Source organism: Barbus barbus (genome assembly GCF_936440315.1).
Source record: "Barbus barbus genome assembly, chromosome: 19".
Taxonomy (NCBI): domain Eukaryota; kingdom Metazoa; phylum Chordata; class Actinopteri; order Cypriniformes; family Cyprinidae; genus Barbus; species Barbus barbus.
The window spans coordinates 5,622,560-5,640,730 of NC_136747.1; the positions used below are offsets into that span (position 1 = coordinate 5,622,560).

Sequence of the window (18,171 nt, forward strand, 5' to 3'; positions counted from 1 at the left end):
CAAGTTATTGTGATCTGTCAAATTATCAGAGTTTTGTAAGCCATGATTGTTTGAATATTTACATGGAAAAATAGGATTTACGTCAAAAATAGGATGTTAAACATCAATTAACATCTATTTGACATCAAATATTAGTCAAGACTTGATCATCAGCTTGATTTGCATATTTGACCTGTTTCTTGCCGTCAATTTTGATGTCTTTTCAACATCAATTGCCCACTGGGTTATAATTAATGTTATAAGCATTATCTGTGAAAAGTGATTACCCTGATTCTGATTACCCAGTTTCATGTTACTTCTTAATTTAGAAAGTGCTTCAAGAATGGAAAAGATTAAAAAATGCTTTGCAAGTCACACGTCATTAAAGCCTGCGTAAAAATAATATCCTTTTTTTTTTTTTTTTACAATGAACACATCTTCAGTTCATTCCAATGAGATTAAACTTGTCTGAGCAACAGTCGATGAAGCAAAAAAAATTAAATAATAATAAATAAAAATAAAAAACAGTTTACACATTTACAATGATTTGAGATGAAGTATAGCGTGTCAGATTGCATGGCTTGAAATGTCATGTCACTTAGTGTGAATTTCTTTTAGGAGAAACCCATGACCGTGGCCAATGCCATGCTCTACCAGTCGAGCTACAGGAACTCCATTTTATAAGTAATGATTGCTGCTGGCAGGGTAACTTATATTAAAAAATTGTTGCTATGTGGAGTCGTGGTTCAGGACCCCAGGACGACACAGTTCAGAGACTCTACTAATAAACCAATCATAATCAGCTGTTAAATAAACAGGGGTCTCGTTCGTTCACCTTTCCACAATTTAAGGCCTTAAATCAGAAGAGAAAGTCTGAAATTCATAATGTTTTGGCATTTAATTTTGCATGCACAGCAAAACATCGTCCTCGCTATTTTTGTTTTACTTTTCAAAACAAATATCATCCTTAAATCAAGACAGGATGGAGCATGAAAACCCCTTTTCCCTTTGAATCAAATTGATTGTTCACAGAAAACAAGTAAATGCATCATGATTTAAGAAACTTTAGCCATTTAAACAGGACAAAAACTTTTTTTGCAGTGTGATCAAGTTATTTCCATATTCTATTTTTTTGGGAGCAGAGCTATTCAAGACATTTTGTCAAATTAAATTCGGAACATCAGAAACTGTGAAAACTGCTCTGTAGAGATTCATACAGAGGTTCATGCAGGTGATATGAATTTGAGTTTGTCATCGCCTCTTCCACTGTCCCTATCAATACAAGTGACAAAATGTCCAAAAATAAACCTTGATTTGCGTTTCCTGATGGAAAAGGCAGGCAAAACAAAAAGTAGCATAATATTTTAAAAAGTTATAGATAAACCCAAATATAGATAGAAGAAACATGGAGAGGAAAACTAATGGTAACATGAAGTGAAAGCTGTAAAAATTTTAATCACTAAAAATCCAGTCATAATTCAGTATGCAAATTCATACTGAATTCAGTCTACATTTTTAAAAATGAAAGGGGAGATTTTCAGACTTTGATCATAAATTTGTTGAAAAGTTTGACTGGAGATTGTGGAAGAAAAACAGAATGTCTGAGTAGCCTAATATCAATAAAAGCACCTTGGAAATATATTCAACTAAAGCAAACCTCTTTCACACTGCTTTCATCCATCATCACTGAATCAGACCTTGCTTTTAAGGCCGAATGGCCACAAACATCAAGCATCCATAATCTTGCACATACACATCTAACAAAGCACATGGCTGCGTTCTGCTCCATTACGCTGATCTTATGTCTCTCTGCACCTTTAAACCACAGGTTCCTGTCCAAAACCAGGTCTTTCCTTTAATTATGAATCATTACAAAACTTAACTTAAATTAGTTTTACCAGTTAAAGTTTAGCTAAAATTCTAATAGTTTTTGATAAATTGATTTTTAGGCTTTGGCCAAAGTAAATGAAATGCTGCATCAAGTAAATGAAATATGCGTCTTGTTTTCTGCAGAAAACAACGCACAACTCAACTCTTCTAGTGACTATGGAGGATTAAAAGATACAAGAAAAAAGAACAATCAGTCAGTATGCAAATAGATCTAAGACAGTAGACCAATCACAATGCAGTACGCAAATATTACAGCGTTATTGTTTGTTCAATATTGAATGTCATTCTAAAATATATGTTCTAACCTGTATTCTGTCACCTTCATATACTCAACTTCAGAATCTTTTATTTCTTTTTTTTATGAGACAATCCTCTGAACTGAAAATATCATATGATGGTTCACTGTATATAAGATCTAGAAAAATTGTCACTGCTAAAAATGTGATTTATATGCTGCATATGAGTGTCCATCGACGGAGAAAGGAGCTTTTGGGTATAGCATCTACCAGCAGGGGTAAAAAATGCAGCAGATAAAGAGCCGCACCTTGACCCCCTGATGCTACCTTGCCTCAACGTAAAATCATGGACAGCAAACAAACACTTACATTTAAAGTGGTTTTGTTTTGCCTTTTATTTGCAACACAGGCATGGGATTCAGTTCAAAGGTGGTGTAAAGGATCTGATTGGTCAGTCAGACTGTGGATATTGCTCAGTATACATTGAGAACGCACGGCTAATAACACAGCGCACCAAAAACAGGCTACACGGACGAAATAGAGACAGGGTGACTGCATTGTTTTTGTAAACAGAGTGAAGTTACACATTCTCACTGCAAAGAGGAGGGGCTCGGTCCAGCTCCACCCTTTAAAGGGAAAGCAATTATGTACCCGCATTAGTGCATGCAAAAACACTGATCACCTTAGTTAATGAAGCTAAGAGGGCAATGTGCCCTCAATGTCGATGCTTCCATTTCACTGCCGGCAGGCAGAGATGGAAGAAAGGTGAAATACAAGAAGAGCAGATACTCAGGGAAACCATAGACAAAAGATTTACAGACACTGAGGTTGCATTTCCTTAACCATATAAATGAACTCTAATGGGCAATCCAATAGTTGACACGCAGTTTGGATGAATCCATTTTTTTTTTTGGTCAAATAACCAGCATTCTCCATTTTTTGGCCCTTATAACTATCAAAACCAGAGCCGTGCTTTTGGCTGACCTGAATTCGGAAGTTTACTTTGAATCTAGTCACTGCCGAGGTCTTCGTTTATTCTACCTCGTAGGTTAAGTAATGCTGCTTGCTGTGTCTTACCAACAAGTAGGGCAACAATAACAAACGGATCCCTCCAACTGGGATCCATCCAATGAGATCACGAGCTGATTAGCACTTTCCCATGACTGTAAAATACCTCCATCACTAGGTTCCTTCAGGGTGTGGGGTTATATCTCCATACCGTCAAGGGCAGCAGGTGATACAATTCCTTACTCCGCATATCTCCGCTAGTTACCAAAATTAGTCAAGTGAGATAAATAGCTAGGTCTTGGAAATGAGCAAATTAGTTCGCCTCAAGGGATTCCAGAAACTTTGCAAAGAATATCCACTGGAAACATGCACCCATTTGTTGTTTGGGTTATTCCAAGTGTATACCACTATATAAGGCTCCTTCTGATCTGCCAAACCATTGACCTTGATGTAATGATTAAACCTCGACTCACTGGAAAGGACCTGAGCCGTAGCTTTTGTTCAACTGCAAGCACTGCTGCTCAAGCTGGTCCAGTAACTTGTCCACAGATTCCTCCTTGTTCTCCAGCTTGACATACTTTCTGGCGCTTCCGAGGTCCAGCCGAGGCCAGCTACGGTGCCTCTGCTCTTCCACAGGTATAAGGTCAAGGCTTGTAACGCCAACCATGTTCAAGCACACCTCTGAGCTGGACTGTCTTGGAAGCAGTCTATGGTGACCCGTCAAAGACACGGACTTGTCCTCTGGATGCACCAGATCCCTGGGCAGTATTTGAGGTTTAGTCCTGTGGCTCATGCTGTAGGAGCGTCTGGGTGGGATGGAGAAGATCTCCAAGTCCTCCCCACCCAGTGTGGACATCGAGGATGCTGTCATGCAGTTGCTCAGTCCAAAGTGACTCCCTCGCCGCAGATCCAGTGCAGAGTTGGTCCCCCGTTCCTCGGTGGAAAAAACCTCCTTGCTGTTGTTGCAAGAGTTGGAGGAGTGAATCGAGGGCGTGGAGGAAGAGTCCTGATGATGAAGGACCTCAGTGTGCATCGTGTCTTGCTGCTGAACGCTGTCCTCCTCATCCATGCTCTTCACTTGAAGTAGAGGCTCCGAACTGGACATTTCCTGCAGGCAGAGGATGTTCAGGTGGGCTGCAGGTAAACTGCTGACCCATTGGTAGTGGCTGGCAAGAGAGTTCACATGCAAGAGGTCTGCCGAGGGCATGGCTGCAGAAACAGAGCAAATGACACTCCGCATCTGTGCCAGAAGCATTTGAGTTTCCCTATCCCGATTCTCATAGAGTACCGTATTAGCACAAATAAGTATGAAGAGTCCCACTCCCATAATGACAGGTCCTAGTAGTTTCATCCTTTCGCTATGAACCAGACTTGCTGCGGAAAACAGTCCTTTGGACCCTAATCCCCATCCTGATGCGCTTCCGGAGGATCCTTCCACTGTCGTATCCACTGATGATCGATGGGCCCTGTATGGCCAGTAGCCTGCCACGGCAAGCGCGGTGCCAACAACAACGACCACTACTCCAAGCACCAGAAAGGCACCCGGCATGGAACGGATACGCAGTTTACCCTGGATTACACCTTCTTTCTTTCTCCTGGAGTGAAGACGGAAACGTGGCAAGCGCTGGCGGGAAGGTGTGGCTGACGACCGGCCGCGGGACTTCTGAGTCCTCATGGCATAGGCTGGTCTGTAATGGTCCCTAATGGGAGTCTGAAAAGGTGAAGAGGGAAAGGCGAGATTAAGGTTAAAGTTGAGTGTTGACAAGCATTCAGCAATGCATTCAAGTTTTTCATCTTAAAGTTTGCTTCAGATTCCTAAACAAATATGAAATATGTGCTACGACTACTATAACCCCTTGTTTACTGTAAACATGGTCCTGGGATTTTTTCTTCCTTTAGTCCTACTCAGACTTGTTTGTTATAATGGCTTCTATTAATATTTAATCCATAGGGGCCTGTCTTGTTTTAAATCATTTAAGAAAACAAGCACAGTGATTTCTACTTTACAGCCTGCAAAAAGCACTTAATACATAGTAATAAATTAAAGGAATGTTTCAGGTTAAATACAAGTCAATCTCTTGACTCATTGTGCTGCCTAAACAAATTAATGAAATGTTCGCTTAGCCCGTGGACTTTAGTTGTATTTACATAACTGTTTTTACAAACTGTTGGATGAGTTAAAAGTGAAATAAAAAAGAAAAAGGCTGGCAATGTATGAACCAGTGCATCTTGCACTTTGATGGGAAAATCAAAGATAAATGGCACAAAGAATCAAGGATTTAGTTAAAATTTGCAGCATGGGATTTTCAGAGATTAACACCATTCTGATGGTGTGCCACAAACAAATCATAAACTAAATATACTTAGAAGCAAAGTGGATGATGCTGTTTTATTGCAGCGAGAGAACTCCCAGTCCCTCAAACAATTTGTAAACTGTTGCATTAGTTTTAAGGCATGGCATATTTCTTTAATACACTGACATATAAACAACCTAGATGGATTCCCAAAGGGAGCTCCAGATATTAAACAAGCTTAGTTGATTTTAGGTCATTTTATGTTGTTGATTTTAACTTGAAGAAGAAACAGGTGCTCATTGCATTGACCGAGGCAAAAATAAACTGAACTACTAAGAATCCCCAAAGTCCATGCCACTTTTGGCTGAGGAAGAATGTGGGGGAAAAACAACAGTTCATAAATGAGAAATTATATGTGGCTAATTCACTCTGGAATAACAAACGCTCCATTGGCAGAGGTTTCTCAACAACTCTGAAAATGTCATTTACAATTCCGCCAACTCACTTGGTTTGTTTAAACTCATGGGAAATGCTTTGAATGTTCTGCTAGAATACTTAAATCAGATAGAACTTGTAAGCAACATGTCAGTATTCTAAAAATGCAAAGTGTATGACCAAATGTAAACACTGAGGCTGTGGCAAAACCTGTATACCATAATAATAATAAATAATAATTTTGGCACTGACTGCCTTTTGAAATTAATACTGCATCATAAATGACTGAACTTTTTCCTTTGCAACTATGCAAATGTCAAACTCCATAAGTAAAATGAGACGCACACAGAAAAACAATCTACAGTACATGCATCTCAGAGCATATATTTGGACTGATTCATCAAAAGGCTGGACTGATGAATTCCAGACCTCTTTTTTCCATTACCAAGTTCAGCTTTACTTTTAATGGCTGTTCACTCTGGTTTCCAAATGGGTGAAATTAATTATACAACAGTATAAATTAGAAACAGCAGATGTAGATGTGTTCAATCCGAATTGTGCTGAATGTTTCAAATTACTGTTTGATTATTTGTACAGATTATAAGAACTCAAGTCATCTCTTTGTAGACAGGACTCATGTTGAGCTGAATTTGACTGCCGCATGCATTCGTGTCTGAACACTCAAATATTTCTGCCATCACTGGCATAAATGCATGAACAGGCTAAACTGATTGTGACAGACTGATTTCCATGTCGCATGTAAAATAAAGAGAAAAAGTCTAATCATAATCATTTTTGACATTGCAGTATGCCACATAAAACATTATGTTGTAGCTGTAATATCACACACACACAAATAAACTTTTTTTCTTAATAAGGCTGAATCTCCAATTAATCTGTGCATGCCGTAGGCCCTATATAATGCACCATATATATAAAATGTTCAAAAACGCACCAAATGTGATCCATTATTTTGTTGTAATTCATTATGACATCAGACACATTTCTGGACGCTTCTCAAAGATTGACCAGCTTGTGCTAAAACGATCAAAGACATCAAAACATCTCTGTTTTTCTCCTAATAGTGGGTTAAATCTCAAATTCATTCATTCTAATAAATCTATACCCCTCTCTGTATATCAAATGGAATTAAACAGCTCTACATGTTGAAGGCAGCATTTCTCGATTTGCGTCCAAACTTGAGATAGACTCCATCAGTAACATTACAAATCTATCGACCTCTAATAAGGTCAAGTCAGTTGCTGTATTGATATTGGCGCTATTAGTTACAAATGTATCAAAGGCGCCTCAATAAAGAATTCGTTTACTTGCCTTTGTTACAATGTATCGCGTGAGCGTTCCATCGTTCTACCGCGCTGGACACGCATGTTCTTCACCCGCTGCGAAGTTTCGCGGTTCTCCATCAATCCAGACGCGTGAGAAGTGCCGCGCGTCTCCCATGACAGCTCTTCCTCTCCAGAAGAGGACACTGACGGCTTAAAAGAACTGACTTTCTAAAGCCAGATAAGGTAAATGTCGCTCCATCATCTATAGTCACCGTCTGTCTGTCCACATTTCGTGTTCTCCCCTCAGTAAAGTGTTGAGAGCGCCGCCTTCGTCCAGACCCAGACTTCAGTTCGCTTTCCATAGTCAGGCAGAGCACGTTACATTCAACAGGCTAGATTACTCTCTTCGGGGTATTGAACAGTAAAGCCTCTCAGAACTTGTTGGTGGATATGGATATATGCATAGGTTTGTAATGTAATATTGAGGGAAGAGAAGAGGAAAATGATATGGAAAAGCTGGCACACAAGTATATTTGACATACTAGATACCGGACAGCTTTATTTTCTCTTCTCTGAATGTTGGCGACATCTTGTGGAATTATGTTTACATCAAGACGCGGGAAAGTTAATTGTTAACTGAAAAATTAAAAGTTAACTGAGGTCAATGATGTCAAGGTACTGGTAAGACTTCTCAAGCAAAAATGAGATTAGAGTGGGGAATTTAAAGTCTTTTTTCAGTGTCTGGACATCCTTTCCGTTTCATTGAATGGAAGATAGCAGCACACTGTCTGAAAAAACATCTTTTATGTTCCATATTCATACCGGTTTGGAATGAAATGAGTGAGAGTCAGTTTCCTTTAAACAGTTTTTATACATTGCAATATTGGTAAACCCACCACAAAACATCTTTGTAAATTCAATGAATGGACAGTATTGTGAGGCAGTTGTTTTTGTTTTTTTTATTATTTTTGTATGGAGAACTTTGTTGTAAAAAGACCATAAACTCTGCCCCAGCTTAACAACAACTATGGTACATTTCTAAATATACAATGCAAAGGCAAGGACATCTACTGTTGGTTTAATTTTACTCAAGTGTTTATGAATAAAATATTGCAAGCAATTTTAAAATAAAAACACTACTAAAAAATGATGCATAAAGTTAACAATACCAGTAAATACTGAAATGTGAATACGCAAGCAATTTCCCTAATACTACAAACTATTGGACAAAAAAAAAAAAAAAAAAAAAATAAAAATAAATGTTTGCTTCAAAGAAGAGAAACGTAGGGCAGAACAACATTTAGACACATTTAGACAAATTTCAGTCTATTTTTGTCATTATCAAGAAAAATATTTAAAAACAAGATGCACCGTTTTGCTTTTCACAAAAAAGTAACATTCAGACTTGTTTTCAGATAATATATCTTGAATTCAGATTATTTTCTTACCTCAATCACAAATTGTCTCTTTTTTATAGCACAAATCTAACCATTTAAGTGGCCAAAATTGTCAGCGGGGTTAAAAAACAAACAAAAAAAAAAACAGCAAGATATAATCTTGTTTTAAAGATGTTTAGTTAGACTGAAAAACAAGAAGAAAAAAAGCCAATTTTTTGCCAAATTGTTTTTTTTTTAACCTAAGAACGTGACCTTGAGCGGGATCGAGATCGGGAGTAAGATCGCGAGCGTGAATGCGAGCGAGATTTGGATCTGGATCTAGATTCCCTCCGCAGATCAGCATCTGGAGGTGTTTGTGATCTGGATCGAGAATGAGCTCTAGAGCGGTGCGCCCTTTCAGTCACCCGGCCTTCATCACTGGTCTTGTTTGCCTCCTGAGATTTGGATCCAGACTCTCTGGAGATATCCCTGTCGTTCGCCGATTTGGATCTAGATCTGGATCGGGACCTGGATCGAGAATATGAGCGGGCCCTCTTGTTCTCCCGTTTGCTCTTTTTGCTCGGGGGGCTGCAGCTCGTGCTATTATCCCTAGCGCTTTCACCTCCCCTGCGAGCTCCATTACTGCTCTCACCCTTTGCCTTCTTGCTGGTTGACCTGCTGCGTGATCGTGAGCCTGATGCCCTGGAAAGAGAGAAATCATCATTTTAGCACCTTTGAAGCCACACAGAAATTATTATAGCAATTACTGCCTTCTAGTGGATTCATACATCTGTGCTTACACTACTGTCATAAGAGAATGTAGAAACTTGAACGTGAGAATTTGCAATGCACAGCATATCAGATGCAGCAAAGGAAGTTTTTGCTTTGTTAAAACTGCAATGGAGAAGTAGGTTTTTCACACATTTGAAGAATATAGTTTTTAAACTATTTTAACAGTCATGTAAATGAGAATGCAACAAGACTGAAATACCATTATAGTGAATTTGAGCACTAATCAATATTGAGCACTGCTCCTTGTAGAATTAAAGTTATTATATATATAAAAAAAACAAATTGCATTAGCAACAGTAACTAGATATTTACCATTAATTTTAAGTGTATTGGAACTAGGGCTGGGTGATAGCTAAAAAAATGCATCAATGATATAATGTTTCATATCCTTCGATATCGATAATTGACATTTTTAACTTTTTTAAAACAAAGCAAAAAAAAAAAAAAAAAAAAAAAAAAAAAAAAAAAAAAGTTCAATTTAACCACTGTATTTTTAATTTACCCAATTTATTAAGACAAACAACAAAATTTTTAGTTTTAACAGTCAAACACAAAAATGTAAACAAATATCTCCTTTTTATGTTTATGTTCAGATTAGGGATGTGCGCTACGACTAATTTGACTGTCGTTTAAACAGAAGTTTTCTATTCGACTAGTCAAAGCTAGAAACCTCCAAAAAATGGCAAAAAAAAAAGACAAATGTGCGTGTCTATATTGAAATACTTAATGTTTGAATCACACTGTCAAACCCCTCAATGAATTCTGCTAAAAATAGGTCACGATTATGCCGTATGCTGGCCTCACATTATTATAATTTTAGGCAGTCGTTAAACAGAAAAAAAGAGAGCATACACTCAAACCGGTGCATAGCGTATTTATTCAGATCGTCTGGAGCAATGCAGAAATGGACAAATCAATCAATAGACTTACAGAATTCTTCATTTTCATATAAAAGTTAGCCAACATATTAAAACAAAAGAAAAAAAAAAAAATAGGAACGTTTATCAAGGAATAGCATTAAAACGGCTTTTAAAAATGTACTTCATGTTGGCTATATTGTCTAAAAACAAAATGCTAGTTTCACTTACTCAGACCAGTTTCTGCCCAGATACGCTTTTAAAAACATTTATATATTTTGATATGTATTCTTTTCAAAAGTTTTATTTTAACTTGTTATTTAAAATGTTTTAAATGTAATGTTAAAATGATGGTAATTTGAATGATAAAATCATCATGTTTTTTTTTTTTTCTCTCGTGTAATCGACTATTGTTTTCAGTGTCGACTAGTAGGAGCTGTACAGTTTAGTCCACTAGTCCCGCACAGTGTTGCCAGATTGCCAGATGGACGATTTCCAGCCCAAAAGCTCACAAAAACCCACCCAAAATTTTAACTTTCAAAATAAGGTGATATAAATGTAAGTCAAGGTTGATAAGAGCCATTTTTAACTCACGAAAAAGAAATAACGAAATAACAATAATATAAATATAATGCTAGATAAATTTCACATGGATCAAATCGGGGCAAATACATTATAGAGAACTACCAAATATGATTAAAATATGCAAGCAGACACTGTCAAAACGGCAAACAAGAAATTAACCGATACCCTCGAAAAACACACGCATCATTTTCAATGTCAACAGCCAGAATTTAAATGCAAAAAAGTGCCCAATATAAGTGATCAGAATAAGCAACGTAATTATAGGTATTTCACACTCGTTCACGCACACAACATGACAGTCAAAACTGTCATTCTGTATGATAATCTGACAATTAAAATTTTTTTACAATAATGCTCTTACTTTCGTGTTGCTCTATAATTTCACACAGAACTAAGTCTTTCGTGAAGTTCATATTGAACATAATATAGAATTTTTCACAGTCAAAACTAATAAGTCCAGCATCTGGACCGTTTAAAAGATAAAAGACACGATCGTATAGATATAAATAGATTTTGATGAAATAATTTAACTGTGCTCTGATTTCGGAGTTGCAGTGATAGCCTCCATGTCATATCAACAGGTGTAATTCACGTTTTGAGAGTTAAAACACTCTACACTCTTTACCATCGAACTTATATATAGGCATTATGGTCACTTAACAGTTATACATTCAAAATCAGATCCATTATTGCTCATAAATCGTCACATCTGTCTGCTGATCCCTAGTGATTGGCTAATAGTGCGGCCATGATGTCAACATCAGCACCAGTCTCTTTGCAGTGTGCGTGTGTGTTTAGTAACGTTGTGATGACTGATTGGATGCATGCAGTAGGCTATATATGCACACTTGGGCTTGTTTGTTAACCAATTAGCCTATACAACTTATGTGTTTTGAAAACTGCCAAACTGACCAAAAACCAAACCCAAATTTTGTCCACCCGCCCAAGCCAACATTCACCCGCACAATCAAATTCAAAACCACCCAATTGAGCGGAAACCCACCCAATCTGGCAACACTACCCTCTTTTTTGGTTTGGCTTGGTTTTGGCTTTAACCTAATCGAGATCTTCTCCGCGTTGAGCTTCTATATTTCTATAATATTTTGAATGAATAACACAGCAGCAGCACATCTCATGGGTTAGACTAACAAAACATTAAAATGCAACAACAAACACTTACATCACTGCATCTCGTGCGCCGCCTAATTGGAACAGTTATTCCTGACCATTTTGCACAACCATAATACTTCACTACAATACTCAAATTTACAGTTTTATAATTCAATAGGTATATTGCTTACCCCTTTGATGCCTCAAGCTAAGTGTATACGAGCTGTGCTTGCATGGCCACAAAATTTGCAAAAGGCGTTGAGCAGAGTGCATTTACATGCTAAAAAAGGACTTCTGTATAATATCCTGTGAAAGTATTTTATTGCACACAACCAAGCAGATTTAAAGACCCTTTAAATGTTTTCTAAAACGGAAAGTCATTTTATTTCTCTTCAAGTTCACATCTTAATTCACTTGAGTTGCCTACCTTGAGCGACTGCTGGTTCGGCTGTGGCTTCGGCTCCTGCGAGACCTCCTGCTCCTGGAGCGAGACCTGAGGGATGAGAGCAAGAAACTTTACACACGTTCTCTGTGAAACTCTAAAGCAGGTTTGACTACAAGCAAAGTTAATTTAGCCTATTACTAATATCCTGACATCAAGTTGTGACATGCCAAATCTCAGTTAATTATCAGACTTAATGTCTCCCACATTTGCAATGCAATTCAATTCTAAACTTGATTTGTTGGTACCTGGAGGCGCTGCGAGAGTAGGAGCGGCGGCGTCTGGCACCAGGCCGGTCCTCGATGAGCCGAATCTTCCTTCCATTGACCTCGGTGCCGTCCAGTTTATCCAGGGCTCTTTTCATGTCTGAGTACTGCCTGAACTCAATGACCCCCTCGTTCTTGCGGCCCTTGTTAGTGTCTGCATAAGTCACCTCACCAGCCTGCCGCATGTAGTCCTGTGAACAATGACAACAATATGACTCAAGAACAAATCGCTGATCATGTTTACAGGACTGACTTCCTAAATGCTTAAAGTACATTATAGTTTTTAACCCTTGTGCATCCTTTTTTGCAGCTGTGTTAATGCAAAAAGCATACATTTAGCCAAATTGGTTTTATTGGAATTTTAATATTTCTATATGATTTCCTTTCATAAATCTATTTTACAATACACACACAAAAAAATAACAATAAATAAATATTTTATACTCCAGGCAAGGATTTATAAGGGCAAAGAAATGGAAAGTCTTAGATTGCCCAAGTCAATCTCCAGACTTAAATTAAATTGAACATGAATTTCACCAGATGAAATTTAAGCTACACTGAGATCCTTAGAGGATAAAAATAAAAAAAATAAAGAGGGAGAAAAGAAGTCACTCGGCTATTGGCATTGACATGAAACTAAAAAGTGTCTCTGTACCTTCAGGTCCTGCCAGCTGCAGCGACTGGAGAGATTTTCCACAATCAGCCTGTAATCTGTGCGAGTGGGTGGGCCGTACCTTTCCCCTCCTCCACGACCATACCGACTACCTTCAGAGTGACGAGAGGAAGAAGCACAGCGTTCAGGACAGGAAAAACACTACAGAGTCTCCACACTGGCCTTTAAGACTCTGTGGATTTCACACACAGTAACACTTAAAAGATTTATATTGAGACAGCAATAATCTACAAAAAGCTATAAAATGATAGAAAAAGTAAGTTTAAGAAACTGAGCTTACTTCAACTAGAGTGCAATAAATTACAAACTGAATTTTAAGTTTTAGAATCACAGAATCATTTTTAGACAAACTAGCTTCTTCAAGAACTGAAAATATTCCACCAAATAACATACTTACGCTGTATTTAAGAGATTAATTATTTGGGGAAAGGGAAAATATGTAAAAAGAAACAAAACCAAAACACCTAAAAGAGCTCAAACCACATCTCCTAAACCCCTTGAGATCCTCACCACCTGGCTTAATGGGAAAAGCGGTCCTCTTTCACATTGGCTCGCTTTAATGGTCTGCCCAGGGGCCCAGTTTGGTCAAAGAGCCACACGCATGGGAAGGGGGACACCATGGCCAGCAAAAGGGGCAGGCGGTCAGACTCTTTTAATAAAACATTGAGTGTTAAAATTTCTAGCTTTGACATTATAAGTTATTCCATTTCAAATAAATAAATAACTTAATCATTGTATTGCAACAGTTATAATCTGCATATAGTGAAGCAGAAACTACAATACTCAGAAATTGCTAGTTTATTAAAGTGATTCTTCATTTAGGGATACTTGTGAAAGCTTACTTGAAATAAATCCATTCTTGAATCGACAAAAAGATACTCCCAACTGAAGAATCACCGATCAGTAATATTCTAAAGATTACCACTCATACGATTTCACTCCCTAAAGAAGTTCAACAGACACTGTAAATGTAAGGTTTGGAATTTAACATACAATTTTCAGGCTTCTCATACAGAGACTGGACACTCTTAAAGGGACAGTTCACCCGAAAATGAAAATCTGTAGACCAATGAGCTGGTGATATGTGCATTTATGCAGAAAGATGAACGGATGAGGACTAGTTTATTCACTTTATACGCTTAAAGGGGTCCGATTATGCTTTTTCACTTTTTAGTCAGTGTGTAGCGTGTAAGTTTGGGCATAAAAAGATCTACAAAGTTATACTCCAAAGGGAGATATTTTGTTTTTTTAAAAATCCCTTTTCAAGAACTACAACAAACGGCTCGTTTGGACTACAGCAGGGATGGGCAACTTCAGTCCTGGAGGGCCGGTGTCCTGCAGAGTTTAGCTCCAACCCTAATCAAACACACCTGTCTGTAACTTTCTAGTGATCTTGAAGACATTAATTAGCTTCTTCAGGTGTGTTTGATTAGGGTTGGAGCTAAACTATGCAGGACACCGGCCCTCCAGGACCGAAGTTGCCCATCCCTGGACTTGTTGTTCTCCGGTGTTTGTGATATCACAAAGCAGTCCATTAGAACAGAAGTCTTCAACCCTGTTCCTGGGGACCCACTATCCTGAAGAGTTTAGCTACAACCCTAATCAAACACACCTGAAGCAGCCAATCAAGCTCCTCAAGACTGCTTGAAAATTGCAGGCAGGTGTGCTGAAGCCGGTTGGAAATAAACTTTTCAGGAGAGTGGGTCCCCAGGAGCAGGGTTGAAGACCTCTGCATTAGAATATCATTAAAATAAATCCCACCTACAGAAATTCGATTGGTTGGGGGTGGGGAGAACGCTTAGTTGAGCACTGAACGTTTCAAAATCAAAACACGGTGCTGGTGTATTTATATCACTGTATTTCTGAAGGAAACTGACATGTCAGATGGTGTAAATTAACAGCACATTTTTATTTTTGAGTGAACTATCCCTTTAAACTTGCTGTTCTATTCACTGATGACATTACCATGCCTAAGGACAAGTGATTCACTCTTTTTAAACCACCAGTGTCTTACTCAACAGATTTATGGACAGATCTGTGGAAACCATCTGCTTCGCCTGAGGACCTGAAATCACTAGAAACATTAATTCTGGAAACATCCATTTCTGGTTAAGGATTGAAAATTATAATGGGAAGTCGAGCACCAAACTCTCCATTTGAGAAGCCTGAAAATATTCAGTGTTTGTACAATTCAACATCAACCAAAGAAAATGTTCCTATGAAACATAAGTAGTATTTGGTGTATGGTATTGTGGAAGAGCAAGTAAAGGAGTATCTTACTTCTTCCCGATCTGCTGCCACCATCACGCCGCTGTCCAATGGTGTGCTCCACAATCACTCGCTTCCCACAAAGGTCTTTGCCGTTCAGATCGCACACAGCGTCATCTGCATCACGGGGGTCATCAAACTCCACAAAGCCATATCTGAAGAGATTTATGATATAACACACAAAATCCAGCTGTTTCAGATATTTATTCAATTTCATTTTTTAAAGACATCATTAAAATAGCTAGATAAGTACAATTTTCTGTTGTTCTGATATATTTGTGACCCTGGAGCGCAGTCTGAAGTCGCTGGGGTGTATTTGTAGCAATAGACAACAATACATTGTATGGGTCAAAATATATTGATTTTTCTTTTATGCCAAAAATCATTAGGATATTAAGTATAGATCATGTTCCACGAAGATATTTTGTAAATATATCAAAACTTAATTTCTGATTAGTAATATGCATTGCTAAGAGCTTAATTTGGACAACTTTAAAGGTGATTTTCTCAATATTTTGATTTTTTTACACCCTCAGATTCCAGATTTTCAAATAGTTGTATCTCAGCCAAAAAAAAAGGACCCTTATGACTGGTTTTGTGGTGCGGGGTCACATTTTCTAATGAAACCGTAAGTTCAGATACGAGTTATCAAAAGGCTTGTACCCTTTTTTCTAAAGCACGGCCATTATTTACGTTGTTGAGCTTTCATATACGTATTTTTATGAACAAAACTATTCAATAAAATTACACAAGTACATAAACCCAAATTATTACATATAAACAAAAAAGGTACAGAGGGTTAAAAGTTGTAACGCTAGATAACACGTTGCGTAAAACTTGACGGCTTCCATTAATATCCTCATATTTCCACTCAAAATGCTGATCATATAATTTATTTATTTTTTGAAAACTAAATATAAGCATTTTCACTAGGGCTTTAGACTTTTGGACCGTACTGTATTTATAAAATAAAATAAAAATCAACTAATTTAATTTTTAGTGACTGGGACTCTGAAAGGCAGAATGAAGACTCACTCGAGGCCAGCCTGGAAACAATGGAGTTTAGCATGCTGGGCTAAAACCGCTCAAATAATCTGGTTTAAAAAGACGGATTAAATTCAGACTTTATATTTCCAAACACATTTTTATGCGTAATCCATGATCAGGGCTATTTAATCCATTCTGGAGCTCAATTTTGATTCGTGTGGAGCTAAAGAAACAACAGTTTATCCTTCTTAATGACTCGATCGCTGCACATTCAGTTTGCTCGATGAAGAGAATATAACATACCCGTTTTTCAGGTCTACTTCCAGTATCTTCCCATAACCTTTAAAAAACCTTTCTACATCTTTCTCTCTGGCGCGATAGCTCAATTTTCCCACGTAAACTCGAGACATTTTCCCGGTGTAGCAGCTCGGCGTGGAGAATCAGCAACAACATATGCGAGATTCAAAATAAGAGTCCTGCAGTCGGTGTTTTCCAAAATAAAAGTCCCAGCGCTTGATGCGATTGTGAAAATACCAAACAGCTGCTTAGAAGCGGTTGCTTTAATTTTTTTTTATTATCGCTAACTAACTTTAATTCCTATTTTTAATCTGCATTAATTACAAATTACAGCAGTCTAGAAAATAAAAAACTAAAGACCCAAATCCAACACTGTTCATGAAAAAAAGCTTTGAACCAGTTGCTTCCTGATATACTTTTTCGAAGTTTTCAAAACACTGCACAAGCAGAAAAGCTGCTGTTTATTTTAAATAAAGTTTGTGTTCATAATAATAAATTGTATTAATTTATAAACAACAACAACAAAATCTATTTATGGTTTATATAATAAATATTATATAATGAATTAAAAAAAAAACAATCACACTGTCTTTTATTTGGATGTGTTTATGATTGAAATGATTCTCAGTGATGCACAAACCTATTGCACAAATTGCATGCATGTTTACAATGCAATGTCATCCTTTATTAAATATCCAAATGGAAATGTGGAATGAAATACATTTTTTTTTTTTTTTTATCAATTCCAGTGTGAATTGTTTTGCAAAGATGAGCCATTATCCCATACACCACAACCATCTAAAGTATCTAAAGCTGGCTAAGTGAATATTTTTACAAGACAAAACCTAACTGCCATGACAATATAAGTCAAGCGTGACACAAAACACATCTTTTAAGTACTCAGATTGTGCTTAAGAGAAGTCTTTGTCTTAAGCCACAGTATGATGATACTGCCTGGCAAATGCATAAATGTAAATTGCAAAGGAAAGGTTAAATCAGGCCCATGGAAAGACAGGGCAGCAGGAGTCTGGAAACAAGATTTTCACTGCATCAGCAAATCCAGTGGTGCCTGCTGAAGCTATAAACTCGTCCAAAAGCTGCTCTGTTATTACTGCAATTCTCCAAAACACTGCAGTCAGAGAAAATGTCCTGGAGTTGATGATGACGAATGTGCTCTTTCTGATCACCAGTGCAAGCCCTAACTCATAAAAGACATAAGAGACTGCATAAGGCCCCTGTGTCCACCAGGGGGCCCCATGCCGTGTGTTCAGATAAGGTTTAGTTGTGAGTCATGTCTCCTCAATTAGTGACTTGTTGGTACAGAAACTGAAGCCCAGTCACTCGCTGAAGAAATAAGATCCTTCACATTTCAGGGCCCATATTCACAAAA

At 37.7% G+C, this 18,171-nt stretch overlaps 2 protein-coding genes across 2 annotated transcripts; both read right to left on the reverse strand.

Annotated features, from left to right (window-relative positions):
• Positions 1 to 403: 403 nt before the first annotated feature.
• Positions 404 to 7,441, reverse strand: LOC306884901 (transmembrane protein 200A-like). The gene is made up of 2 exons (XM_079441140.1): positions 7,175 to 7,441; positions 404 to 4,824 (listed from the first exon to the last, which is right to left on the reverse strand). The coding sequence occupies exon 2, from the start codon at positions 4,786 to 4,788 to the stop codon at positions 3,583 to 3,585; it is 1,206 nt and encodes a 401-aa protein (XP_079297266.1). The 5' UTR covers positions 4,789 to 4,824; positions 7,175 to 7,441; the 3' UTR covers positions 404 to 3,582.
• Positions 7,442 to 7,982: 541 nt separating this feature from the next.
• LOC306884845 (serine/arginine-rich splicing factor 4-like) lies at positions 7,983 to 16,961 on the reverse strand. Its single transcript, XM_079441067.1, has 6 exons — positions 16,788 to 16,961; positions 15,510 to 15,652; positions 13,212 to 13,321; positions 12,539 to 12,747; positions 12,276 to 12,341; positions 7,983 to 9,206 (listed from the first exon to the last, which is right to left on the reverse strand). Exons 1-6 carry the CDS (start codon positions 16,892 to 16,894, stop codon positions 8,765 to 8,767), a joined length of 1,077 nt encoding a protein of 358 aa, XP_079297193.1. The 5' UTR covers positions 16,895 to 16,961; the 3' UTR covers positions 7,983 to 8,764.
• Between the last annotated feature and the right edge of the window lie 1,210 nt (positions 16,962 to 18,171).

Bases quoted from the DNA above. Each gene is read 5' to 3' on its own strand.
- LOC306884845 (XM_079441067.1), bottom strand. From the start codon at position 16,894: ATGTCTCGAGTTTACGTGGGAAAATTGAGCTATCGCGCCAGAGAGAAA. The intron at 12,342-12,538 runs GTACCAACAAAT...CTCATCCCTCAG, and splicing joins TACTCTCGCAGCGCCTCCAG to GTCTCGCTCCAGGAGCAGGA. The intron at 9,207-12,275 runs GTAGGCAACTCA...CTCTCTTTCCAG, and splicing joins CGAACCAGCAGTCGCTCAAG to GGCATCAGGCTCACGATCAC.
- LOC306884901 (XM_079441140.1), bottom strand. From the start codon at position 4,788: ATGAGGACTCAGAAGTCCCGCGGCCGGTCGTCAGCCACACCTTCCCGC.